This window comes from Calidris pugnax, unplaced genomic scaffold (assembly GCF_001431845.1).
Source record: "Calidris pugnax isolate Ruff unplaced genomic scaffold, ASM143184v1 scaffold27, whole genome shotgun sequence".
Taxonomy (NCBI): Eukaryota; Metazoa; Chordata; class Aves; order Charadriiformes; family Scolopacidae; genus Calidris; species Calidris pugnax.
The window spans coordinates 12,534,929-12,560,022 of NW_015090893.1; the positions used below are offsets into that span (position 1 = coordinate 12,534,929).

General features: G+C 58.4%; 2 protein-coding genes across 5 annotated transcripts; both read left to right on the top strand.

The window, feature by feature from the left end:
* Positions 1-6: 6 nt before the first annotated feature.
* LOC106891566 (annexin A6-like) lies at positions 7-3,129 on the top strand. Its single transcript, XM_014948210.1, has 6 exons — positions 7-14; positions 875-971; positions 1,194-1,289; positions 1,583-1,641; positions 2,312-2,434; positions 2,732-3,129. The coding sequence occupies exons 3-6, from the start codon at positions 1,214-1,216 to the stop codon at positions 2,789-2,791; spliced, it is 318 nt and encodes a 105-aa protein (XP_014803696.1). The 5' UTR covers positions 7-14; positions 875-971; positions 1,194-1,213; the 3' UTR covers positions 2,792-3,129.
* A 6,763-nt stretch (positions 3,130-9,892) lies between these two features.
* Positions 9,893-24,817, top strand: TNIP1 (TNFAIP3 interacting protein 1). Of its 4 annotated transcripts, none has more exons than XM_014948117.1 (18): positions 9,893-10,037; positions 16,432-16,602; positions 17,497-17,619; positions 17,956-18,038; positions 18,265-18,333; positions 20,194-20,385; positions 20,580-20,674; positions 20,753-20,834; positions 21,074-21,166; positions 21,410-21,475; positions 21,623-21,754; positions 21,847-21,975; positions 22,289-22,411; positions 22,736-22,861; positions 23,194-23,274; positions 23,410-23,607; positions 23,860-23,950; positions 24,269-24,817. In XM_014948117.1, the coding sequence occupies exons 2-18, from the start codon at positions 16,461-16,463 to the stop codon at positions 24,292-24,294; spliced, it is 1,851 nt and encodes a 616-aa protein (XP_014803603.1). In that variant the 5' UTR covers positions 9,893-10,037; positions 16,432-16,460; the 3' UTR covers positions 24,295-24,817. The 4 variants fall into 4 exon arrangements, with proteins under 4 accessions (XP_014803603.1, XP_014803600.1, XP_014803601.1 ...); XM_014948114.1 differs by having other exon boundaries at positions 24,274-24,817; XM_014948115.1 differs by having other exon boundaries at positions 21,077-21,166; positions 24,274-24,817.
* The last annotated feature ends 277 nt before the right edge of the window (positions 24,818-25,094 follow it).

A 25,094-nucleotide genomic window follows, 5' to 3' on the forward strand; every position in this document is an offset into this window, starting at 1 on the left:
TTGCTGAGACCCTGGTGAGTGCCCACCCCTTTGCTCCTCAGCCTTCTGCATGTTTGAGGGGATGCTGGGGTCCTCGGATGCAGGGCTGGGGGGAGCAGCCCCATGTGCTGGGACTCCTTTGGCCATGCTTGCTTGCTTGGGGCTTCACCCCTTGCATGATGGGGTGGCAAGGGGATGGATGGGACCTGCACGAGGATGTTTCCCTGCAGCACTGGGATGGGAGGGGGGAAGGCAGGAGAGAAGGAAAGCCACCTTCCTGCCCTTGGGAGGGCTGGGGACCAACCCTGCCCACTGCCTGCATGCAGCTCCCACGTTCCTGGACATGTGGAACCCAGGGTTGACTTCCCTGGCTCACCAAAAGTGGGAATTTGGGGAAAGGGAGACTTCCTACTGCAATAGCCTGAGGTTTGATGAGTATAGCCCCCCAACTGAGCCCCACAACAGGGGTGGCAGCCCTCTGAGCCATGGGCAATCACTGTGCAGCCCAGGGTGGAGGGTGGCTCCTGTGTCTGGCAGCTCTGAATTTCCCACTCAATGTTGGTCACTCCCAAAACAATCTCCCCATAGGACAAAAAAAAAAAAAGAAAAAAAGTCTTAACCATGAGCATTACAAAGCTTTTTTTTCATAAACACTCGAAAACATCTTTTCTCAGAGGTAATGTGTGGGCGTGCAGCTGTGCACCTTCACACCCGTGCACAGAAAAAGCCTTTTTTGGCTAAAAGAAGCTATTTTTCTGCTGATAAGAGGCCACCGCCTTTGCAAGAGGGTGTTCAGGACTGGCTGTCCCAGGAAGAGCTGTTTGACATCTTTACCCCTCTCTGCTATGTCCGTCCCCCTGCCTCCCTCTTCACTATTGATTGCTCTCTCTTTCAGAAACTTGCTGATGTCTCCAGCAACGACTCCAGTGACTCCCTGGAGACCCGCTTCCTCAGCATCCTCTGCACCCGCAGCTACCCCCACCTCCGCAGAGGTAGGACCATGTCTACTCCTGGGCAGCAGGAGGCTGGGGTGGCCCTGTTTCCCCAGTGGTGGGAGCAGATGGCATTTGGGATGGCTGGTTGAGGTCACCCAAGCCTGCTCTGATCCCACCTGGACAGAAGTCTCCGTGGTTGAGGTTCAGGTTCTCCTGGGTGCCCAGGGCTGGGATGGAGTGGCTTGGTGGTGGTGACCTTCTTCTCTTTCCCATTCCCAGTGTTTCAGGAGTTTATCAAAATGACCAACCATGATGTGGAGCACGCCATCAGGAAGCGGATGTCAGGAGATGTGAGGGACGCCTTCTTGGCCATCGGTCAGTGCCCAGCGGGTGAACCCTTGGGGCTGGGATCCCCAGAAGGCAGGCAGCCCCTTCACCTGCCTCTGCCAAGGGAACCCGAGGGCAGATTCTTGCTGCCTTTGTGCCATGGAGAACTCCAGTGTGGTGTAGGGTTGGAGCATTTATGGGGTGTCTTATGGGGCCAAGCCTGCACCCTTGTACCCAGGAGGGTTTGCAGCTGGTGGCAAAATTAGTGGAATACCTCCTCACTGCGATGTGTCCCCTGGGTGCTGTGAGCCAGGAGCCCACTTTCTCTCCTTTCCTTGCAGTCCGAAGCGTGAAGAACAAGCCAGCCTTCTTCGCTGACAAGCTCTACAAATCCATGAAGGTGCAGACGGGTTCTTCTGGGGCTGGGCTGAGGGAGGGGGCTATGGTGGGCAGCCATCCTTTGGGACTCTCTGATTTAACCCTACAGCAGTGATGGGATGTGGCCCCTGAGGGAGCAGGGCAAGGCTGAGCTCAAACCAATACTTTCATCATCTAGTCCAACCCCCCTGCCATGAGCAGCATCAGCTTTCATCACCTAGTCCAACCCCCCTGCCATGAGCAGGATCATCTTCAACTTGATTAGGTTGCTCAGAGCCCTGTCCAACCTGACCTTGGATGTTTCCAGGGATGGGACATCTACCACCTCTCCAGGCAACCTGTTCACAGTGTTTCACCATCTTCACTGTAAAAAGCTTCTTCCTTGTATCTAGTCTGAATCTACTGTCTCTTAGTTTAAAACCATTACTCCTTGTCCTGCTGCAACAGGTCCTGCTAAAAACTCTGTCCCCATCTTTCTTATAAGCCCCTTTAAGTACTGAGAGGATGCTATAAGGTCTCCCCAGCACCTTCTTTTCTCCAGGCTGAATAACCCCAACTCCTCAGCCTGTTCTCCCAGCAGAGGTGCTCCATCCTTCTGATCATGTTCCTCTGGATCCAGTCCCCAGCTTGGCCTGTGCTGGAGATGGACCCCAGTCCCTTGAGGGTTATTTGTTCAAGCTCTCCTTTTGCAGGGCGCTGGCACGGATGAGAGGACCCTCACTCGGATCATGATTTCTCGGAGCGAGATCGACCTTCTCAACATCCGGGGCGAGTTCATGGACCTGTTTGACAAATCCCTGCACCACATGATCGAGGTGAGGGGACCTGGGCATCCCTCCTAGGGATTTTTGGCTGGCTGAGCTCTGGCCATTAGCCCTGTGGGGACCCAAGCCATGAGCACTGTCATGAGTGACATAAAGGGCTGAGCATCTCCTGGGGAGGGAGAACCTGCCCCAAACAGCCCTGGTGTGGGCAGGTCTGGCTGTAGAGGGGATGTGCCAACACCTTCCACTGCTGTGTGGATGCCTGTGAGGTGGCCAAGGGCCCTGAACTGGGCTTCCATGGGGTAGGCATCAGCCAGCAGCTCTCTGACATGGGTCTCCCTCTTGCAGAAGGACACCTCCGGCGACTACCGCAAGGCTCTGCTGGCCCTGTGCGGGGGGGAGGACTAGGTGGCAGGAGCCCCTTCTTGGTGTCTGAGCCAGCACACACGCACCCACCCACCGCCTTGATGTCACTGCAGCTTCGGGGGCTTTGGGGGACGCTGGGTTCCCTGCAGAGGACTGCACTTTCCCACTTGGCGCTGGAAAGCGGCACCACATTGCAAGCGGGGGGGGGTAGGGGGAGTCTCGGGGAGGGGAGAAGAAGGGTCTGGGTAAGGGGTTTACTGTCTGTCTCGGAGCAAAATAATTCCTACCCAAACATGCCACTAACCCAGGAATTTACCCAGATGGAAAAGACAATTTTAAAACTCATCAATAAATAAAACCTTCCTGTTGCTGACCCTGCGGCCAAGAGAGTCGATTTATTGGGGGGGGTTTGGGTGAGACGGAGCCTGTGCTGAGTCTCAGTGTCTCCTTGCTCTTGCAGGAGCCCTCCCCCAGCCCCAGGGAGAGCCCTGGAGACCCCAAAACCCCTCTGAGCAGCACCACAGGGTCCCCCAGGGCTGAGAAAGGGGCTGGAAATGCATCTGGGGCTAAACGGCAGCGCTGTGATCTCACTGAGAGCTTCACTTCGTGCCTCCGAAAACCCCCGGCAGGGTTCGTGCCGCTGCGTGGATGATGCTTTTATAGACCAGAGATACAAATCGGACTCGATGGCATTCACCCGTCCTTGCACGCGGTTTCCTGTGCTTTCAAGCTGCTGAAGAAGCAGTCGAAAGGCACATGCCATAGAGGCTACACCCCCAAACAGTTTATGTTTGCACTTCCCCCCCCAGCGCCCAGGAGAAAAGAACTGGAATTTCCAAAAGTGGGAAATTCCAGCACTTTCAATTGTTTCCAAGTCAGAACAACAAGCCTCGAATACCCAAGTCTTCCTCAGAACAGCTGGGTGAGGAAAGCTTCACCTTCAAAATATCAAAGCAGCGGTAGGAATAATAACACAATATTATTATAACACTTCAAAACCAGCTGAGGTCGAGAAGCAGCAACATGTAGAGACAAACCAGGGAAGCTGCAATGACCCAGCTGGTTGTTATTTCACTGAAAATTCCCTTGATGCCTTCCTGTAAAACATCCCCTTGTAACAAAAATCACCTCTCTTGGGGGGAAACAGCCCAGCTGAAGCTTTTGCACCCTCTCCCATAGAGATCTGGGCTCTTCTATCTTCTCCCTGTGTGTAAGTAGGAACGGACATCCTTGTCCAGGCAGTGCCTGGTGGGCTGTGGGTCACCTGCTTGGCCAGGAACCTGCTGTGCAAAGGCTTTGAGCAGATGCAGAAGATGTTTTGAAGGGAGGATATAACCCAAACCTTCACCTGCCTGTCTCTTCCTGTGGCTTAGCACTGCAGCTCCCAGCTTCACAGAAGCGTGAGGCTGCTGGAGAGCTGGTCCCCGCATGGCACCCATAGGGAGCAGAGCCAGTCCCACCCAGGGCAATGTCCTCAGAGCCAGGGGAACCCAGCTGCAAAGTCCAAGGAAGTTTTGGGGCTCAGGGGACAGGCCCTAGCCTGGCATCCTTGGGAGAGCTGGATTTGGGGCAGCAGAGTTCTGCTCCTCCAGAGCAGGGCAGGGGGAATCTGTTCAGCATTAGCACGGGGCCTCCACAGGCAAGCCATCATCTCGAGATGTTGCCAAACATCCTCCTTGTTGCCAAAACAGAGGCTCCTGGGGTGCGTACAGGGGGTGCATTCCCCAGGCACAGGCATAAACACTCCAGGGAAGTTTCTGGCTGTTCCAGGATTGCCCTAAGCCTGTGACTGGTGATTCCCGGGTACCTCAAGTAGCACAGGACCACAAGTGAGACCAGGCTGGTCCCCAGCCCAGCTTGGGACGATGCCACCACCAGGAAGCCTGTCTGACCCCAACACATCGGTCTCAAGGCCAGGAATTTCCCTGGCACCCACTGCCAACTGCTCCTACGATGAGAGCAAGATACCAGAGTCAAACAGTGTTTGGGGACAGGGAGGGAGAGCGGGATGGGATTTCCTCCTTGGAGCAACTCCCTCTCCTGGAAAGTCCTGCCTCCGAAAAGCCTTCGTCTTGCCCCAGCTCCATAGTAATCCGTCTCCCGCAGCGGTTGCTACAGCTGGAGCAGAAAACAGCCAGCGGCATTTAAATTGTCACACCAGGCCCACAGAAATGAGACATTCTGGTTAAAAGCAGCCAGAAGGACAGAGGAGGTGCTGGGCAGGGGTGTTACTTAAGAAGGACACCAATCAAACCAAGAAGAGCCTGGGACCGGCAGCACCAAGACAGGCTGTGGACCCTGGGACACAGGGAAGCACAGAGGAGTGGAAGAAACCCAGTGAGAAGCTCAGAGAAGTGGCAGCCAGAAGGTGACGTGACCTTGTCAAAGGATTTGGGATGGAGTGAGGGCAACCTGCGGTGAAAGAAGGAACATCAAGTCTAAGAAGGGAAAAGAATATGTTTGGCCTAAGCCAAGCCTGGGAAGGAAGAACATCTGTTTTGTTTAATGTCCAAATTACTCACTAGCAATCTGTGTTGACAATACATTAAATAAAAATTCCCCGAGTGAGGACTGTTTTGCCCATGAAACCCTCTCGATGTAGGCGTGTCATCATCCCTTCAAAGTAGCTTTATCCCTGTAGCATCCCAAGCTCTAGCGAAAATGCTCTTCATAGCACTGCTCTCTAGGAACACCTCCACTCCATCCGCTGGCTCCAACCAGCCTGATCCAAGAGCAATTGGTCACAGATCTCATGTCTTGCCTCTGTGATCAACCAGAAGGCAAGTGGTTCAAAGGAAAGAGAAGGAGAGGAGAAAACGATCAGCACAAAAAAAGGGGAAGAATTAAAAAGGCTGTGAGCAGGGCAAGGGCTGGAGACAGGTCCACGCTGGTCACCCATGGAAGCTTCAGCCTTCAGGGTTGGCGCAGAGAAGCTGCTGCCAGGGTCTGGGATTTACACACCAGCACCCAGCTGTTTTGCACATTCACCATCAACGCTGGGGGCAAGGACTCACTTCCAGGCAAAGCCAACACCAGATTTCACAGGTTGCAACATCCAGAAAAAACCCATGAACCCGTATTTGGTGTGCAGAGGGTTGGACCTCTGAGTCAGCTCCAGGGGCCACCGCAGCTCCTCTTTACCACCAGACCCTGGGAAGAGTCGTATCTGGTGCAGAGACACACAGGATGTTGGTCTTGGTCCTCGGTTCGAGGCTGCAACATCTGAAAGCCACTTCCATCACACCCACCATCCTCCATTTCCCCCAGAGGGGAGACACCCAGCTTTGAGTCTTGGGAACCAGCAGAGCTGTCTTCTTCAGTTCTTCTTCTTCACAAGCCCAAGGAGGAAGAAGCAGCCTTGCCCCTCACATCCCTGTGCTGCTCACGGGGCAGCCCATTCCCCACGGGGAGATGAGGCTGGGGAAATGGCTGAGCTCACTGAGGTCGCTCTCCCCACGCCACCAACCCTGGAGCTGGCTTTCCAGGACATGATGGCGACCCCTTTTCTCAGGCACTGCAACTGGCTGAGACACGGCCTGGAAAGAGAGGAAGAGGGGAAAATCCCTTTTGCGCCTGTTGTTGATCCTGCAAATCTGGCCTCTGAATAATCCAAAGCTTAAGGCACGCAAGGAAATCCTTTGAGCGCTCCCAGACCCAGTTCCCACAGCTCTTGGCATATCCACTGTGGGGCTGCACCAGGTCCCACCATAACCCATCCCCTGCTGACTGTGGAGGAGGGAGGGGGAGGATGGTGAGGCTGTGGAGGAAGGCAGGAGGTGGTGATCTCCTCCTGCAAAGACGCTGAGCCTTGCCTCGCACGCCAGAGGCAGAGGGAGAAGGGAGCTCTCATTCAGCGAGAGGGTAAACTCGGCAAAGCTCAAGCAGCCCAACATCCCTGGAAAGCCACGGCATGACTCTGAGCCCCTGCGAAGGCAGGGCACTGCAGGAGGTCTGGCAGAAGCCAGATCCCTCCCCAACATCTCCTTTCTCCATCCCTCTGCTGACCCCGACGCCCCCCGACGCCTTCCACTCTCCCTCCTTCCCTCTCCCGGCAGCCCACCCTCCCATACTCCCTTCCCCTGCCCTCCATCCCAGAGCCCTCCCATCCTGCCAGGTTAATTCGAGTTCCTGATTTGCATAGGCAGCAGATCGCAATGTTCTGGAAATCCCCTCCTGCGGCCGGAGCTTCCTCCCCACAGCGTCACTGTGGGCCTTCTGCTTCCCTTCTGCTTCCCTTCACTGCCATCAGCGCGGCGCAAGCGGCAGCCCCCAGCAAAACCTGCTCCTGATGCCAACAGCCCCCCGCAGAGCTGAGCCCACCAGCAGCCCCGGGGTGCTGTGCCCCCCACCTCCTCTGCTCCCGCCTTGCTCCAGGGCCAGCTCCCCAGCACGGCCACCAGTCACCCCAGTAGGGTTGAAATGTGCCCCGTTCGCCCAGCAGCACTGAGGGCAGGTGGATTTACTGGGTGCCTCTGGCTGCTGGGCCACTTCCACAAGGGATCTGCACCACCGGACAGGCACAAAGCCCACCCTGCTCACCCCTGAGTGGGGTCAACATGGAGGGAGCTGGACCTGATCGGAGACAAGCAGGAGCAGAGGGCAGGAGAGCTCCCCATCCTTGCTCCTTCTCACCCCGTTTCCCGCAGCAAACATGGAAGCAAGCAAGGTGCCTACATGTGAATGAGCCTCCACGGAAGGTGCTGAACCCAACCCTCCGTGCCAAAAAAAAACCCCTTTCGTATGTAAAAGTGTCAGCAGTGAACACATCTTCACAGCCACAAAGGCGTGCTCGTGAATCACAGCTGCCATCAGGTGAGTTTTCTCTCCTGGGAGCACAGTAGGACCAAAGGAATGAGGAAGGAACAACACGACCAAAAACGTTTGGTTTTCATAGAGAAATTTGTCCTGGCTCCTCACCCCTCCTACCAAGCACCCATGCTCCTACCACCCAAACCAGCCACACTGCAGCAGGGAGCTTTTCAGTCCTCACGGTTCATGTCTGACCAAACCCCCTGGCAGGTACCACCTCGTGCCTGCTGGTGAGGAGCTGGGATCAGCCTCTGTGAAACAGAAACACTTAAATCCCCGGTGTTTATTCCAGCACCATCTGGCTCCAGCCTTGGTTCTGACCATCAGTCATGTTGGTGGATGGTTTCCAGGGACTACCTGCAACCCTGGCACACCGTAGAACCAACCCCATATGATTCTGAGATTCTACCAGCACCTGTCCAGCTCCACCAGCAGAGCCAACTCTTCCCCGTTGCCTCAGGAAGATGCATCCCGTTCTGACTCCAGAGATGGACAAGAATGGGATGGAAACACGCATGGGACAGTGATGCCATCTCCTGCAAGACGCAGCAGGTTCCCTGGGGAGAAGCATGACACGCTTGTGAACCGGGTGAAGCCTCTCAGAAACCAGGCGAGGAGAATGATGTTGTCCAAGAGTGAATCACAGCCCCCACGACAGCCCCCCCCACCCCCCTTCCTTTTGCTGACTAATACATGACAGGGCTCAGCGGTCCCTGGAAGGAACGGCACAGGAGAGCCCTTTAAGCGGTGCCTGGCTCCTTATCAAAACCACGATGAGGCTGTCTGGGGCCTCCATCATGGGGAATTCCCCTTCTCCATGCCTAAAAGTAAGCTCAGCCGGGCCGGCCTTCCTGCTTTTGGGGATTGCAGCTGGAGAGCGTCTGGCCCAAAGGGCTCTCGCCGCCCCGAGCCCCTCCGCGACCCAGCTGGGTGAGTAGAGCGATGCTTTTTTCTGTGTGAGTGCGGCCAAGATGGAGGGAGGTTTGGCTATTTTTTGCAGGCTGAGGCATCATCTCATAAACAAGATGCTTTCTGGTTCTGCGAGGCTGCATTTCACTTTGAAGCCAGGTTTTCCGAGGGTTTACAGAACAGCACCGGGCCTCTGGGGCTGAAACAAGCCCTTCAGGGAATGAAAAGGAAGACGTTGCCAGTGCGTGAGGTCCTCCTGTCTCATCCCCAGTTGAGACCTCGGACACGAGCACAGCCAAAGAGCACGCTGGGGTCCTACCACCTGCTGAGCTGCCTCATAACCCAGCCAGGGCGATGTCCTGGCTGGAGCGAAGAGCAGTCAGGGAAAGGAGACTGGTTTTGTTTCTGTTTTTAACCTTTAACAACTCAAGCCACCAAATCGCCAAGAAGCAGCGGGACTGTCTGAACAGAGCGGAGTAGGAAGCCAGGACTGGGACAGCTGGAAAAAAGCACGATGGCCAGGGGAGGACATGTCCAGAGGCCCAGCAGCAGCCACCTAAGGAGTAAATACAGAGAGCAAGCAGCATGACTGCTTACAGCAAGCTTTCTTTGCTTCTGGTTTGTTGGTTTTATATATAAATAAAACACCTTCCTTATGGCAAAACCAACACAAGAAAGAAAACTGGGTAACTGTGGAGTAAGCCTCAAGAGCTACCTGAAACCAGGTGGCATTCCCTGTGGTTCTCTGCTTGATTGAACACACAATAATCAAAGCAGCGGCACAGGGGAAAAGGATCCTTAATAATAAGCACTCCAGCTGGGGGGTGTAATTTCCATGTGTAACGTTAACTCAGAGACACAGACTCGGTGGGGAATTCTCCCTGCCCCAGCTGCCCAGGAGGAAAGGTGTGGTGGGCCTCAGCGGGCCTACAGGAGCACACAAGCCCCCACGGCTGAAGGTAGAGCCTGGACCACCATGGCCCGAGCAGCTGAGGGCCCTGTATCTCCTCAGCACAGCTTCCCCACACCGCCTGTATCCACAAACAAGCACCGGGAGTACCGGGGGGGGTTCCTCCGCCCCCCCGGCAGGAAGGCGCCGCGGCTGGGCCCTGCCCTCCCCTCGGCCCCGCCATTTTGTCTCTTGATAAGGCGGGGGAGCCCCTGCTGGCTTCGGGCCTGCCGCTCCCCAGCGAGCGGAAACCCCCCTGAGGATGAAGCAGGCTGACTCTCTCCGCCCCTCAGGGCCCCATTATGCCGGGTGGGGGTCCACAGTACCCCGGCGCAGCCTCAGGGAACCACGACGGACACTACCACCCCGCCGCCATAACGAACCACCCTCCTCTCCACCTCCCCCGCCCTCCTCCTTTATACCCTCCGCTCGGCTCCCATTGGCTGCGGCGCCTGTCCGTCAGGCTGGGAATTTCCCGGGGGCGGAACTGCCGTCCCGTTCCCCCCCAGCTCCCCCCGCCGCTTCCTCCCGTGTTGGTGGCGGAGCGGAGCGGGACCGGCAGCGGGACCGGCACCGGTCAGTGGTACCGGCGGCTGCCCCGCCTCGGGGGAGCACTGGCAGGTGAGCTCGGAGCGGTACGGGGGCCTGGAGCCCTTAGGGAGAGAGGCCTTGCCTGGGGTAGCGGGGTCTTACCGGGTCGTGCCGCCCCAGTGAGGGGTCCCGGTGGCGGGGAGGGGCCTGTGGGGCTGGGGGCAGTGTGTTGGCTGTATCTGGCCAGTTCTCGAACCGCTGGTTTTCCTGGGTCGTCGGGGTGAAACCCCGGAGGGGGCCGGGGCCAATCCGCCCCCCGCCCTGGGGACCGGGATAGCCGTGCCGTGCCTCAGTTTCCCCGCTCCCGGGGCAGGGCAGGGGCTGCTGGCTCCCCTTGCCCCTCCCGGAGGGTTGCCGGGGAGCCCAGGCTCACTGTAGGGGGGAGAGGAGAAGGGCTCGGGGGGGGGCGGGGGGCTGTGGCTCCAAGGACCCCCTCCGTCGATGGAGATCCCGCATCAGATGCCGATCCCGGGGCTGGAATAGCCGGGATCGGGATGGCAGCATCCCCACTGGAGGTGGTGCCCAGCATGTCTCCCCCATCTCCCCTCCAGGCTGAGCCCCCACACACACCAAGGGCAGAGGAAAGCAAAGCTGCTGCCTGTCAGCCCTGCTTTGGGGTGACAATAGCCCTGGGTGGGACTTGGTGGGGACCCAAAGCCACTGGGAGACCGGGCTATCGCGTCCCTCACTGCCCCAGGACACAGGTTGCCCCCTCTTCCAGGGAGGCAAATGCAGCATTTCCCCCCTTTGGCTGCTTATGTCCATCCACTTGGGTGAGTAAGAGCTGTTCTGCTGCCACAAGCTCTTATGGAGTGCAGATTTCACTGGGACCACTGGCAAAGGCCACTGGAACTGGGAGACTGGACTTTGGGCACTGGGACAAGTTCTGGAGGCAGGAAGGCTCCAGCCAGGCTCGTCCATGGGAGCTGTCTTGGTGGCAAGGCGAAGTAAGCAATAAGTAAAGAGGAGAGGCTTTATTTTTTTTTGCAGCCTTTGGCATCGTTCCTGGCTCTGCAAGAAATCCCACGGCGCCCTTTTGGCCTGACCTGAGCCAAACAGACCTATTTAGCACGGGGCCGTGGGTCATTGCTTGCCAGCAGCTGGTACAAAACACTGGTGGGTGGAGGAAAGCGGAACCGTCCACTCCCATGGCATCGCAGATTTTGTTTCAAAGCAACAGTTCTTACTCTTGGGGTGACGGAGGTAGCTTTGCTGGTGTAAGTTTGTGGTGCCCACTGTCTTCTGCTGCGTGGTGGTTGCCCGGCTGAAGGGCACCAGGTTGGACTGGAGTCACCCGGGTTGTGCTGGAGAGGCAAGCAAAGGGGTGGCCGTGCTTTGCTCTGCTTTTTGAGCGCTGTGTCAAGCAGCCATGACAGCTACCGAGCTCTGTTGGTGGGGGAGAAAGGCAGCAGACAACGTGAGGCAAGATGTCTTTGTAGACAAGACAGGGTCTTGCGTAAAACCCCACCGTGTTGCTCAAGGGAACCCCCACCGCCGGGGCCGGCTGCCTCATCGGAAGCGGGGTTTTTTGTGTGTTTTGTGAAGCCTCTGTGGGAGGTGGGTTTCTCAGGCGAGGGTGGGATTTCTGGCCGGAGCACATCTGTAACATCTGCTGCGTTTCAGATGGGGCCTCTCCCCTTTCCCACCCTCTCTCTGCAGCTGGGAAGAAGGCGGCTTCTAGTGGAGGTTCAGACCTTTCCCTTTGAGACCCGACCCTTGCAATATTTGCTTTCCTCTTCTTTTATTACTCGGTGACCTGTGGTGCCCACAAACTCTCCTTATTATTGCTTCCTCCAAAACCAGCTCTGCTTTTGCTTCCCTGCAAATGAGACCAGCCCAGGAATGGTTGTCCCTGGCTGGGGAGCCGCTGGAGCTCCGGAGAGGAAAAGAAACCGGGCTGAGGGCTGTGGCATTTTGCTGTTTTCCAGTAAAATGATCAAACGACCAAAAAAAATCCCTTCAATAGTGTCTGAGTGACTTATGCTTTTCCTCTGGGGAGGGGGGATGCCGGGGGCCCGGCAGCCCCAGTCATGGGAAAACGATGCTGGCAGCCTGCGGGGATTTGCTGTTGCCTTGTGCGATCCTGGCGGGGAGGAGACTTCCTGGGAATGTACACATCGGGGTAAGGAAACCCCCCCCGTCCTCCCAAGGGCTGGGCCGAGCCCCCGCCGTGGATTGCGGGATGGGAATTGAGGGGCTGCCAAGCCCGTGGATTCAGGAGGCTGGTCCCCACCCCGTGGGCTCGATGCCCAAAGCAAACCTCCGGTGGTGCCAGCCCACTCCCAGTGCAGGATTCACATCCTCTGCCTTAGTGTCTTCAGCCATTTGGTAATTTTAAAGCAGGAATCGTTTCCTTCTCCCATTTCTGTGGGGCACTGGTGGCTCTGGCATGGTGAGGAACAGCCTGGCCATGGCTACAGGGTGCCAGCTCACTCCCCCAGCCATGGCACGGCTATTTAAATGCCACCCTGCTTTCATCTTCGCCTGGGAGTCTCCCCTGCCCTCTCGCTCCTCTCTCCTTTTGCTGAGTTGTTGTAAAAATTTACAACCTAAAGGTCTCCATGCCCTGCTTGCAACCAGCAACACCCGCGGGCCACCGTGGTGGCTGGCAGCCTCTGCCGGTGGCTGGGCACCGAGCTGGTAAGCTTTACCCGGGCAGCCATGGCCCTCAGCCCCCAAGGGCTGTGAAATACCAAAAGATTGGCTTGGAAACTATTGATGGGCAAAAAGAGAAGTGTTTTCCGGCGGTTCAGTGGTTTCTCCTGGAGTTTGCGGTTGTCATGTTTGCTTTGTGTTCCTGACCATCATTAGGTGCTGGTCTGTAGTCCTCTCTTTCCTCCCCTGCTGTTTTTATTGAAACATGAGATTTTTTCACTGCAAATCTCACCTTTCAGAACTCCTAAGGAAAAAAAAAAATATGAAAAAAACCCCAACAACAAACCACAACCCAAACCAAAAAAAACCAACAAAAACCCATGACTGGGAACAGTCACCTGGTCTAGGGTCCTGTCCCCAGGGTGACAACTTGGTCCCAGTGGCTCCTTGCAGAAGTGGGGCTGTTCCTCCCTGCCCTCACCCTGGTGATGGGCTCGGATGCTGCGGAAAGAATCCCCTTTTGCTGGATTTTGTGTGCTGGTGAATTTGTGGCTTGTTTGTCCTTCTGTCAGCGGGAGATAGTTCAGGTCCTCTCCTCAGTTGCTGCTTGGAAATGGCTCCTGCCACCCCTCTGCTGCTGACCACCTGGTGAGGGTGCAGACCTTGGGTAGAAAAATCCTTGATAAAACCATATGATTTGGGAGTAGCAGAAGTGTTTGGTGGCTCCATCCAGCTGGAAGAATATGGGATTACTGTGAGTGAATTCTGTTAGTCGGTGAGGTGGTCAGTGCAGCTTGGGTTTGGGTGTTTGGTGCCACCTTACCTTGTGCAGGGGACAGGAGACCTCCTATGTGTGCTGTGGGGCAAGGTAGAGAGCCCTGTTTTGGGGTCTGGAGTGTAAGAAAATGGAGGCTGGTATTTCAGGCTGCTGCAAACCTGCCTGGGGAAAGGCTCCCATGTGAGAGAACAGCTTGTCCTCACCTTCCCTGCCCCAGACTTTGGTTCGTCCTGGCAGAGGACACGGACACTCCACGAGATGCTCGTTGCAAGATCCCTTTGTCAACCAGCTCTTCCCAGAGCCCCAGGTTTGGATCTGGAGAAGGATGTGGTGACCAGACACCAGTGAGAAACAGGCTCAGGTCCCCAGCCTGGCTGTGACACTGTCCCTGTCCTCTGCTGGGCTGGCCAGGCCGGTAGCGTGACCACAGGTGATGGCATTTCCCTGCCATGGAGGTCCCTTGGCCATATGCACGCCACCCTGCCACGCTGGGCTCCATCCTGCCCACCAGTATGTCTGTTCTGGGCGTTTTTCTCATCCTGTGGTGGGGAGTGTGGGGGGGGATTTCATACCAGCTGTGATGATGCTGCCCCACACCGGGACCCACGGCATGGAACCTGCCCTGGTGCTCCTGTGGCTTCCTGTCAGCTGCTGTGGGCTCCAGAAATAGCCACTGCTTGGCCCACTCTGCAGCTGGGCATCTCCTGGCCATCACCACCCCCAGCTGCTTAGGACAGGGTGCCAGGTCCCCACGGGGGGCGGTGGGCAATGGGGGGCTTTGGCAGCACCCGCAGAGGAGGGAGGAAGGTGAGACCTACCGGTGGATGCATCTCCCGAAAGCAGACGGCTCCTGAGCTCCGGTGTAATTACCTGCTGCCGAGGCGGGCGTTAATTGCCGCTCCGGTTGCGGATGCTGCCAGGTGGCAGTTGTCATCTGGAAAGTCCCTGCCGCTCCCTGGCAGGCAGATCATCTCACCCGGTGATCAGCCCGGACCGCGCGTGGCGGGAGGATTAGTCTGAGGTCGAGACGGTTTCGGGTACGGGCTTCCCCCCTTTTCCTCTTTCAAAGTGTCCTTCTTCTCAGCTGCCCCCTGCTCACAAGCACCCAGCTGCCTTGGATATGGGGGGGGGGGGGGAAAGAGAGCACTTTGGGGGTGCTCTGGTGGTGTCCCCTGGCAGCTGGCACTGCGGGGAGCACACCATTCCCAGCTGGCATCGTCCCCAGTGCTGGCTCAGCTGCTGCGCTGCCCTGGTTTATAGCAACCTGGCACCAGGGGTGTATTTTTGATAAGTTGGGCTGGAATTTGCAGCAGCTGCTTTCTCCCCCCCTGCCCTGGGGAGATGGGCAAAAACCCGGTGTCGGGATGCTGCCCGGCCAGACCTCAGCAAAGGGAAGCCTTGGTGCAAGGAGTTAAAAAAGCCAGTGGCTCTCTGCGTGCGGGTGTTTCCTCTCCTCGTGCTCTGCTCCCAGCCTGGCGCGTGCCTGGTTGTTCCTCCTGCTCTGATTTGGGAAGCCATGCCGTCAGCAGCTGGTTTTTCTGGCCGAGCCACAAGGCAGAGCGGGTCCCTACCTGGCTGCCAAGGCTTGTGCCCTCCCCCCCCGAGGTGTTCCCCAAACTGCCCACCAGCTGCAGGTTAAGGCTTTTGGAGCTGCAGACACTGCCTCTCCCCCAAACAGCTCCCCACAACACTTTCTCCCGTCCAAAAATAACCTGTGGCAGGCGGGATGCCCCAGTGACAGTCCCCGGGTCCACGCTGGGGCTTGTGCCAACCCCCCGAGTTTCTCCCCAAACTGCCCACCAGCTGCAGGTTAAGGCCTGGCGCGTGCCTGGTTGTTCCTCCTGCTCTGATTTGGGAAGCCATGCCGTCAGCAGCTGGTTTTTCTGGCCGAGCCACAAGGCAGAGCGGGTCCCTACCTGGCTGCCAGGGCTTGTGCCAACCCCCCGAGTTTCTCCCCAAACTGCCCACCAGCTGCAGGTTAAGGCTTTTGGAGCTGCAGACGCTGTCTCTCCCCCAAACAGCTCCCCACAACACTTTCTCCCCTCCAAAAATAACCTGTGGCAGGCGGGATGCCCCGGTGACAGTCCCCGGGTCCACGCTGACGTGGGTGGTTGCTTCTGGGCTGGGTCTCTGTCCCTGTGGGGATGTAGGGGCAGGTGGCTGTCACCTCCTGGGGGACTCCCGCACCCCACAAGGGTCAGGGGTGTATTTTTGATAAGTTGGGCTGGAATTTGCAGCAGCTGCTTTCTCCCCCCCTGCCCTGGGGAGATGGGCAAAAACCCGGTGTCGGGATGCTGCCCGGCCAGACCTCAGCAAAGGGAAGCCTTGGTGCAAGGAGTTAAAAAAGCCAGTGGCTCTCTGCGTGCGGGTGTTTCCTCTCCTCGTGCTCTGCTCCCAGCCTGGCGCGTGCCTGGTTGTTCCTCCTGCTCTGATTTGGGAAGCCATGCCGTCAGCAGCTGGTTTTTCTGGCCGAGCCACAAGGCAGAGCGGGTCCCTACCTGGCTGCCAAGGCTTGTGCCCTCCCCCCCCGAGGTGTTCCCCAAACTGCCCACCAGCTGCAGGTTAAGGCTTTTGGAGCTGCAGACGCTGTCTCTCCCCCAAACAGCTCCCCACAACACTTTCTCCCGTCCAAAAATAACCTGTGGCAGGCGGGATGCCCCAGTGACAGTCCCCGGGTCCACGCTGGCGTGGGTGGTTGCTTCTGGGCTGGGTCTCTGTCCCTGTGGGGATGTAGGGGCAGGTGGCTGTCACCTCCTGGGGGACTCCCGCACCCCACGAGGGTGAGAGCCAGCCCTGAGCAGGGCTGCTGGGGTGATGCCTCCTCGCATGACACTTCTCATGGCCGTGAGTCACTCTGGCACGTTCACCCCGAGCAGGGCTGGAGGGAGAAGTGCCTTCACCTGGGACACTTCTCCGCTGGCTGGTGAGCACTGAGGCAGCGCTGTCTCCACCGGCACGACACCCTGGACCCCCCTCCCCACCCCAAGTTGGGACCAGGGGACCACTGTGTGGGGTCAGAGGAAGGTGACACCGTGCTCCATTGCCTTGCAGGGATGCCTGGCTGGGAGGTAGGCGACTGAATGGCGGGCATGGAAGGGAGAAGACCCTACCGCATCTATGACCCTGGTGGGGGGACGGAGGAGAATGGACCCACGGCCTTTGAGCGGCTGGTGGAGGAGAACACCCGGCTGAAGGAGAAGATGCAGGGGATCAAGTCCATCGGTAACTGCTGGGGGATGAGGTTCTCCTTTGGGGCAGCCCAGCCTGTGCCCACCGAGGCTGGGGGTTTCTTGTCCTGTTGAGGAAGGAGGCTATAAGAACCTGGGGGTCTTGGCAGTGGGGCAGTAGGAAAGCTCTCCCCGTCCTTGGGGGCTGAGCAGGATGTCTGGGCTCTTTCACAGGGGGGTGCAGAGGGAGCAAGGCTTTTGCTGAACTTCCGGGGTGCTTTTTGGTGGGATATATGGCTGTGAAAAAAAGGTTGGAACAAGGTTGGTTTCCCAGAGTCGTGCAGTGGCAGGTTGCAGATGCCAAGGTCTGTCCTGCCTTTGACAAAAGCCCCTACCTTCACAGCCCTTGTTGGATCAGGGGCTTTTCCCGGGTGCTGCTCAAAGACCCTGGTGTTGGGTGCTCCCCACAAGGGATGTGCCAGCATTGAAAGGCTCCAGCCGAGTCGTGCCACCCCCTTTTCTTCTCCTCGGCCGCCTTCCCCCACCACCCCCCCCCGGTTTTGCTTTCGGTCTCGTGACCCAGCTTCCGCTTTCGAGTCCTGCTTCTGCACCCAAATTTCCACCTGCCTCGTGATTCCCGTGGTGTCACCATGCCCCTACCTGGGACTGGGACCTACTGGTGTGGGAGCAGCCGCTCGGGGTGGAGAGAGGACTTGCATTGCCGGTGCCAGACCACAAAGCAGGCAGGCTGCACCCCTAGGTCTACCACCTAGCCTTAAATTCATCTCTTTGCCATTGGATTTGGCCGAGAAGAGTTATTCCTGGATGAAGAAGGACCATGCTGGGCACTTTTCCACCCGAGCAGGGGGCTTGATGCTGGTGGATGAAGCTGCTGGAGGGCAGGCGCTCAGGGAAGGGAGGTTGAGCATCTTTCTGTTCTCCACCACAGGAGAGCTGCTGGAGGAGTCCCAGGTGGAGGCATCCAAGCTGCGACAGAAGGCAGAGGACCTTGTGAAGGACAATAAAATGCTGATGGGCTCATCTTCCTTGGAGGACCTGGTGGAAACTGGAGGTAAGAGCCTTACTGAGGAAGGATGACCATCAGGATGGGTTGGGTGAGAGAGCCTTACTGAGGAAGGATGACCATCAGCTTGGGATCCTGAGCCTAAGGGGAAGGGAGAGGGTGTGAAGGACTTCTGGGAAGGTTTCTTGCAGCCCTGTCATCTCAAAACACTGTTGTCCTCGCTTCTCCTGGACGGAGCTTTCTGTCCTGTCCCCGTAGCTGGGGTAGAAACCGTCCATCGATGCCTGACCTTGCAGGGTGCCTGCTCTCTGTATCCTTACACCAGGCAGGGAGAGGCTCTGCTTTCCAAAATGTTCATTGCTGCATCCTCTCCCCTCTCTGCAGCCGTCGGCCCTGATCCCAGCTCCACACAGGCTGCCCCAGGCAGCACCCAGCCGGACACGGAAAGACGGAAATCTCCTCCAAGTGTGAGTCTGGTGAACACAAGAGCTGGTGCTGGCATGGCTGGAGGGAGACCCCTCCATCTAGTTAAAGTGAAAGGAGGTGGCCTTTAGTCTCTTGGAATGGGAATAAATCTGAATAGAGGGGTCAGCTTCCCCACTGTGCTCCCATCCCAGCTGTGTCTCCACATGGTGGGCATCCTGGGTTGTCATTCCTCAGGGAGAACCTGACCTGGCTGCCTCCCCCTTGCAGGGAACCTCCTCGGAGTTCGAGATCGTCGCTGTGGAAGCGCAGGGGTTTCCCCAGGAGAGCGGGAGAGCGGTGAGTGTCCTGGCACCTGTAGGATTCGGTGGGTGGCAGGTGGAGAGTCGAGCTGGTTGGTGTGATGGTGGTGCTGGGGGCATGGGAGGGTGTGCAAACAGGCAGCATAGCTGCTGGCAGGCATAGGCAGGTTTGGGGCACCCGTGTCAAAGTGGCCCTTGGGCAGAAGAGGGACAAACTGCACTGGGGTGTTCCTAGGGGAGCAGAGCCAGCCCCACGTGTGGCCCCCAGGACAGTGCTCATGTTGTGGTGCCACCTGGTCAGTCCGTGGGCAGGAGGGAACCACACAACCCCGTGGCTGGTCCTCCCCATGTCTCACTGGGACTGGAGGGCTTGGGAGCAATGGCACATGTGTCCCAGCTCCTCTCGCCTGGCCAGGGCAGGAAGAGGGGACAGTGTGTGGGCTGCTCTCCGAGGGCAAGGGCTCCCAAGTCCAAGTGACCTGGCTGGGCATGGGGCCAGCAAGGCAGCCCCAGCCAGACTGGGACACTGGTGTCCCCAGATGCCACATAACGGTGGCAGGAAAGGCTGTGATGACCCGAGGAGCTGTCAGCAATGCTCTAACACTCACCTCCTGGTGCCCCTCACTGTATGGGAGGACTAGGTCTCTCCTCCAAGAAGACAGGGTCTGCCCCAGCCAAGGTATCTCCATGCACTCCGTTTGCTGCCACCTTAGTGTCCTCCTGGCTGGCACTGCCCCGTCCTGTCCACTCCAGCTTTTTGTCTTTGCTGGAAAGGAGAGGAGCAGGGATGAAGAGCCCAAGGGGGAGGAACGTCAGGACAGTGCCAGTAAGGGGATGTCATTGCACATCCCTGTTTGCATTGGCCAAAGAGGTTCCAGGAGGGGCTGAGTCTTGCTGGAGGTCCCCTGGGGTGCAGCTGTGGGGTGATGGAGAGTGGGGTGGCATTCTCCGGAGGAGCTGGCTGTGCTGTGCCCTGCACACCTTCCCATGGCAGTTTTGGAGCTGTAAACCTCAGGACCAGGGTGCTGGGGGTCACCCTGGGCTCCTCACCCCAAACTGTGCTGCCTGGGGCATTCCCACAGGCAGCTGGGTGAGTCAGCAGGGCTGGGATGGATGCGGGCAAAGGTGTGCCAGCGTGTCCTCACCTCCTCCCGGGTGGCTGTGTTGTGCCTGCAGTGTCTCCTAGGCAATGGAGGAGTTAACCAGCCACACCAGGGGAGGATGAGCCCATTGGGGACACCCCTCCTTCGTGGGTGGGGGTGTGCCATGACGCTGGTGGGTGCGCCCTGACCTGGGCTTTCCCAGCCACCGTTTAAATCCCGTGTATCACCCTCTTGACTGCCACCTGCCAAAGAGCCTGAGTCCCTGGTGCCTGGTGTGCCCTGGTAGGCAGGGGAGCTGCAGAGCCATGCTGGAGGACAGGAGGAAGGAGGAGATAGAGGCTGGGGTAAGACTGCTCCTCATATGGCAAACCTCAGCTCCTGGCATGGGCTGGGGCACATGTGGAAAGGAGAGTCTCAGGAGCTGGGATTTCTAGTCCTGGTGGCAACAGGGAGAGCTCAGGGGGACAATGGGATCAAGTGTGGAGATGACTCCGTTGCTGTCAGTGAGCTGGGAGTGTGGTCTGCTCAGACTGCCAAGGGGCATGGGGAATCCATGGGCTGGGAGACCTGCTGTAACATCCTCCACCCAGGGACTTGGTGTCCCTTCTCCAGCAGCTGGGAATCAAACCTTTACAAAGCCAACGCAATTTTTCGGCATACCGAGGGCTGTTGCAGAGCCTCTCAGTGTCCCTGGATGGGCAACAAGCCTCACGTTGACTTGTTGACAACGAGAGGGACCTTTGCACTGCTCGTTGAACCAATCTGACCATGCTTCATCCCCTTCCCATTCCCAGGACTTGGAGCAGCCGCTGAATGAGGATGCCAACCTGCTGCCTCAGCTGCAGCAGCTGGAGAACACGCTGAGTGGCTGTGCCAAGGAGGCCAGCAAGGACCAGGTCTTCGTTCGCATGGGCTACATGGCCTCTGAGCTCAAGCGCCTGGCCTCCAAGGTGCACAAGAATGAGCAGAGAACATCGTTCCTGCAGGTGGGTGAGGGCTGGCCAGGCTCTTCATGGGGTTTTTGCCCCCTTCTTTTTCTTTCTTTTTGTTTTTTTTCCCCACCAAACCTATCCTGTCCACCCTGAGGTGGCCACCCACCTCTGCGACAGGACAAGGTGGGTGGCCAAGGAGGCTCCTAGGGCTGGCAGCAGTCCTCAAGCTGCTGGTGTTTGCTCCCCAGACGTTGTGTGAGACACTGCACAGTGAGAACAAGGAGCTGCGAACCAAGCTGGAGAGGGACCTGGAGCAGAGAAACCAGGCACTGGAGAAGCTCAGGTAAGTGTGGCCAGCGAGGAGGGGGACAGGGCCTCCCTGGGAGCTTCTTCCCACTGACCTGTCCCTCCCTGCCCACAGGTGTGAGAACCAGGAGCTCCGGAGGATGGTGACACTGAGCAACCAGGACAGCGGGAAGAGGGAAGCTGCCGAGCAGCAGCAGGTGAGGGAACAGCATCGCCCTCAGAGAGGGCTGGGAAGGAGGCAGGGAGCCCGCTGACACATCAGCAAAGGTGGCCTCATTTTAATCGGGGCCCCCAGTGTGTCCCAGTGTGACCGGCAGGACTTCTCGGGGTCTCAAGGGGATGGGGGAGGCCGTGGGAAGGGGAACTGGCTTGTGTTTAGCCGGCCTCGGGCACAGCCTCCACAAAAGCCCTGAGGGTCCCCCCCGTGCGCGTCCAGCAGAGCGGGGCTGCGGTGGAGAAGGCACCGGGCAGAGGAGAGCTGGAGGCCAAGGAGAAGAAGGTGAAGATCCTGGAGCACCAGCGCAGGGAGGTGAGGACCAGGCTGGGAGGGAGGCGCTGCCAGGAGCAGGGTGGGAGTTGGGTGGTGGGGAGCTGGGATGGCATGGAGAGACCGGGACAGGGCTGTGGAGTCACGGGGAAGTGCTGCTGGAGCCAGGATCTCCATCCAGCTGATCCCTGAGGTGCTTTCACAATGGGAAGCTGCTGGGGAACCGCCATGGCTGGCTTGGGACAGGGATTGAGCTCCCATTCAGCCATCCCTCTCTCCCCGCAGCTGCTGGAGGTCAATAAGCAGTGGGATCAGCACTTCCGAGCCACGAAGCAGAAGTATGAGCAGAAGGTAAGGCTGGGTGCTCAGGGAACACGTATCTGCTGGGTGCTGGCTGGGAGACTGGCTCTGGGGGAAGGTTTTGGGGCTGCCTGTGCTTCCTTTCCCCGTGGTGTGGATCCTTCCAGGCAAGCCAACATCCTTGTTCCCTCCCGGCAGGTTACGGACCTGCACCAGGAGCTGGCTGAGGCCAGAAGGGCATTGACTGAGATGGAGTCAGAGCGGGAGCAAAAGCAACGGGATTTTGACCGCAAGCTGCTGCTGGCCAAGTCCCGGATTGAAACGGAGGAGGCAAGTCCCATGGGAAGGGTGACGGGGAGCTGGGGAGTTGCTGGCCCCGTCACCCAGCCCTGGCTGATTTCCCCCCTCCCTGGGTGCTGCAGGCAGAGAAGGAGAGGCTGGCCATGGAGGTGAGGGACCTGCAGCAGAGGATGCGGTTCCTGCAGGAGCAGCTGGCTCCCGTCACCAGGCAGCGGGAGTACCAGGAGAAGGAGATCCAGAGGCTGAACAAGGTGGGCGCCAGGACACAACCGCTCCCTGCAAAACATCTCTTATGCTCTCCAGCCTCTTCTCCTCTCTCAAATCCAAAACTGACCCTGATCAACCCCCTCCTGCCCAGCTCTTTGCCCGGGTGGGAGTTTCTGTCAGGTGATGCCCACCACATCTCCTTAGGCTTCCAGGAAAGGAGGATGGGGTCTCTGTGATGCCTCTTGCCCAGTTATACCTGTTTCCCATGCTAGGCATGTGCCCGTGGCCCTCTGGAGATGTCATCGGCACAGCAGCTTGTTCTGACCCTCCCTCCCTTCTCCCCTTCTTCCTCTCCAGGCTCTAGAGGAGGCCCTGAATGTCCAGGCCTCCCCACCACCCATCTTTGCCAGCACCATGGAGCCAGCTGGGAAGATGCCGCAGCAGGAGCTGCTGACTCAGAATGAGCTCCTCAAGCAGCAGGTAGGGCAAGATGGTGCAGCTCCTTCTCCTGTAGGAGGTGGGGAGGGAGCTATGTGCCCTGAGACCCCCCCAACAAAGGGTCCAGCCTAGTCAGAAGCAGCCCTAGCTGGGTGTCTGTGCTGCAGTGGTGGGGAGGGGGGGGACTGAGCTCAGCATCTACCAGGCCTTCAGCTGGAGCGACCACAGCCATGGCCATCATGCCAACCTTCCTGCCTGGAGCTTGATGTAGCTGCTGGGGTCAGGGAAGGAAATTGTAGTGATGGGGATTGTCTGGGGGAGGTGTCCACTCTTGGCCAAGTGCACCCATACCCTTCCTTCTTGCAGGTGAAAATTTTCGAGGAGGACTTCCAGCGGGAGCGGAGTGACAGGGAGAGGATGAATGAGGAGAAGGAAGAGCTGAAGCAGCAGCTGGAGAAGTTGCAGAAGCAGTTGGTCCTCTCCAACAACCAGGTGAGCAGTGCTGGGCACCACGGGCAGCAGCTTGGGAGCGCTGTGTCCCCCCCAGGTACATCAGAGGTGCCTGTCCCCAGTGTCATGCCCCCTGTACCCATCTTTGAGCAGGGACAGAAGGGTGGAGTGGTGGTTTTGCTTGTCATCTCCTTTCATTTTCTCTTGTCGTCATCTTTCATTTTCTCTTGTCATCTCCTTTCATTTTTGCTTCTTCCTGCCCCTCTCCTGGGAGTTTGACACAGGGAGGACATACGGATGTGGGCATTCCCGTGGGGCATCGCAGCATCGGGGGTGGCAGGGTGGGCACTGCACTAACCCCCTCTTGCTTCCAGCTGCGGGCCTCCAAGGATGACTGCCAGAGGGAGAAGGAGGAGAAGGAGAAGCTGAAGAAGCTGCTGAAACAGCACAAACAGGTAGGGATGGGGGAAAAAACTACTTCCCAGTCTCCTGTTGAGGGGCAACTCTGAGCCGGGCAATGGGGGTATGGGTGGTGGGCAATGGGGGTGTGGGTGGTGGGCTCTCCCCAGCATCTCCCTGGCTCCTTGCAGGCTTCTGGAGAGAGGCTGCACGCTGAGCCGCTGCCAGGGCCACTGGGCCCTACCTGCCCCATGTACCCTCCGTACCAGTACAGTCCCCCTGTGGCTCACCCCATGTACCACGGCTTCGACGAGTGGCAGCAGATCCGATACCCACCAGCGATGCCGGGCGAGCACACACCGGGACAGAACTTCCACCATTTTTCCCCGGTGAGTGTCTACCCGTGTTACACAAGGCTCCCATGTAAGCATGCCCAGGGCTCACTACCAAGAGAGTGGCTCCTCCAGGGCCACCAAGTCACCAAAGCAGGGAGCTGAGCACGCGTGTCCTGTTGTCACATGAACGCTCAGCCCTCTTCTTCCCTCTCCTCCTCCTCCTCCCATGCTGGAAATTGAATAAGGAGCGTGGCTTTGTGGTTCCCATCCCGTAAATCGCTGTTTCTGTTCCCTCTCCTCCTGCAGCCCGAGTACCCCTGGCGCCCACCCTGTGCCATGGCTCGCAGCCAGAACGCCCAGGCAGTGTCTGGGGTGAAACCGGTCCCCAAGGACTTGGGTAAGGCTCAGACCCTTGGTGAGGGGAGGTCCCCTCTCCGTCACCACATTGGGGGGGAGGGATGATGGGGTACTTTGCCAGGCAGTGACCATTTCCCTTCAGCCCCAACCTCTGATCAGACGAGGGGACAATTTTGCTCTGGGATTGGTCCCTACTGCATCCTCCCTGCAAGGATTTGAAGACAGGCATGAGCCCCAGCATCTCATGGGCAATCGGTGCTCAGGGGAAATGGCCACCCCATGGCTGGCATCCCTCCCGCGGGGCTCACCTGGGCACGAAGAGCCCTGCTCACCCCATGCCACCCTTCTTGTGTCTCAGAACAGGCAGGGCCCGGATTGCCCTAACGCCAAGGACCGGCTGAGCAGCGATACCGGTGGCAGAGGAGTAGGGTGTGTGTGTGTGCCCGTGTGTATATATCTAGGAGCTTCCTCCAGCTGCCTCCCCCGGTGCGTGGACGTGTGGTGGTGGACATGGCTGCACCCACGGCCAGGAACGGCTCAGCAGTGCATCCCCCCGCCGGGAAAGGTGCAAAGGGAAGGACCTGAGGTGCCATCAAGGTGGTGGCCAGCACAGGGTCACCCCCCCCCGCGGCCATCCCCTTCCCCGTGAGGCGTCAGGCCTGGTGTCGCTGTCGACCCGAGCCAGGTCTTCAGGGAAGAGGAGACGGCGTTTCCCAGGAGCTGCCCCAGTCCAGGGGGCTTCGCTGTGGGGTCTCGGGGCGGTTCAGCCCCTGGAGCAGCGGGTGCCAGCGAGGGGGGAGACTCTCCCAGGGGTGGGAGACCCCACGCTTGCAGGCGGGTGGGTGCCTGCCGCAGCCCGGGCGGAGGGTGGTTGATGTCTTTGTATTTATTGAAGGACTGAAGTGTAGCCGAGTCTCTCTCCTTTTATCCTGAAAGCGGCTTCCTCTGGGGGAGGGATGCCAGGGCCACCGGTCCCCACGTGCTCAGGTGCATGCCATGGGGGCTAGAGTGAGAAATGGGGAACCCAACCCCTGTGTGGGCACCCCAGGATCTATTGCCCTAAGTGATGCCCCCCACTTCCCTCTGGGCGCTGGGCTCAGCCCCTCGCCCTCCTCTCTCCTGCCCCACCACCCCACTGCCTTTGCTGGGGCAGGGAAACCTCTGCTCCTGCTCCTCCCTCAGCC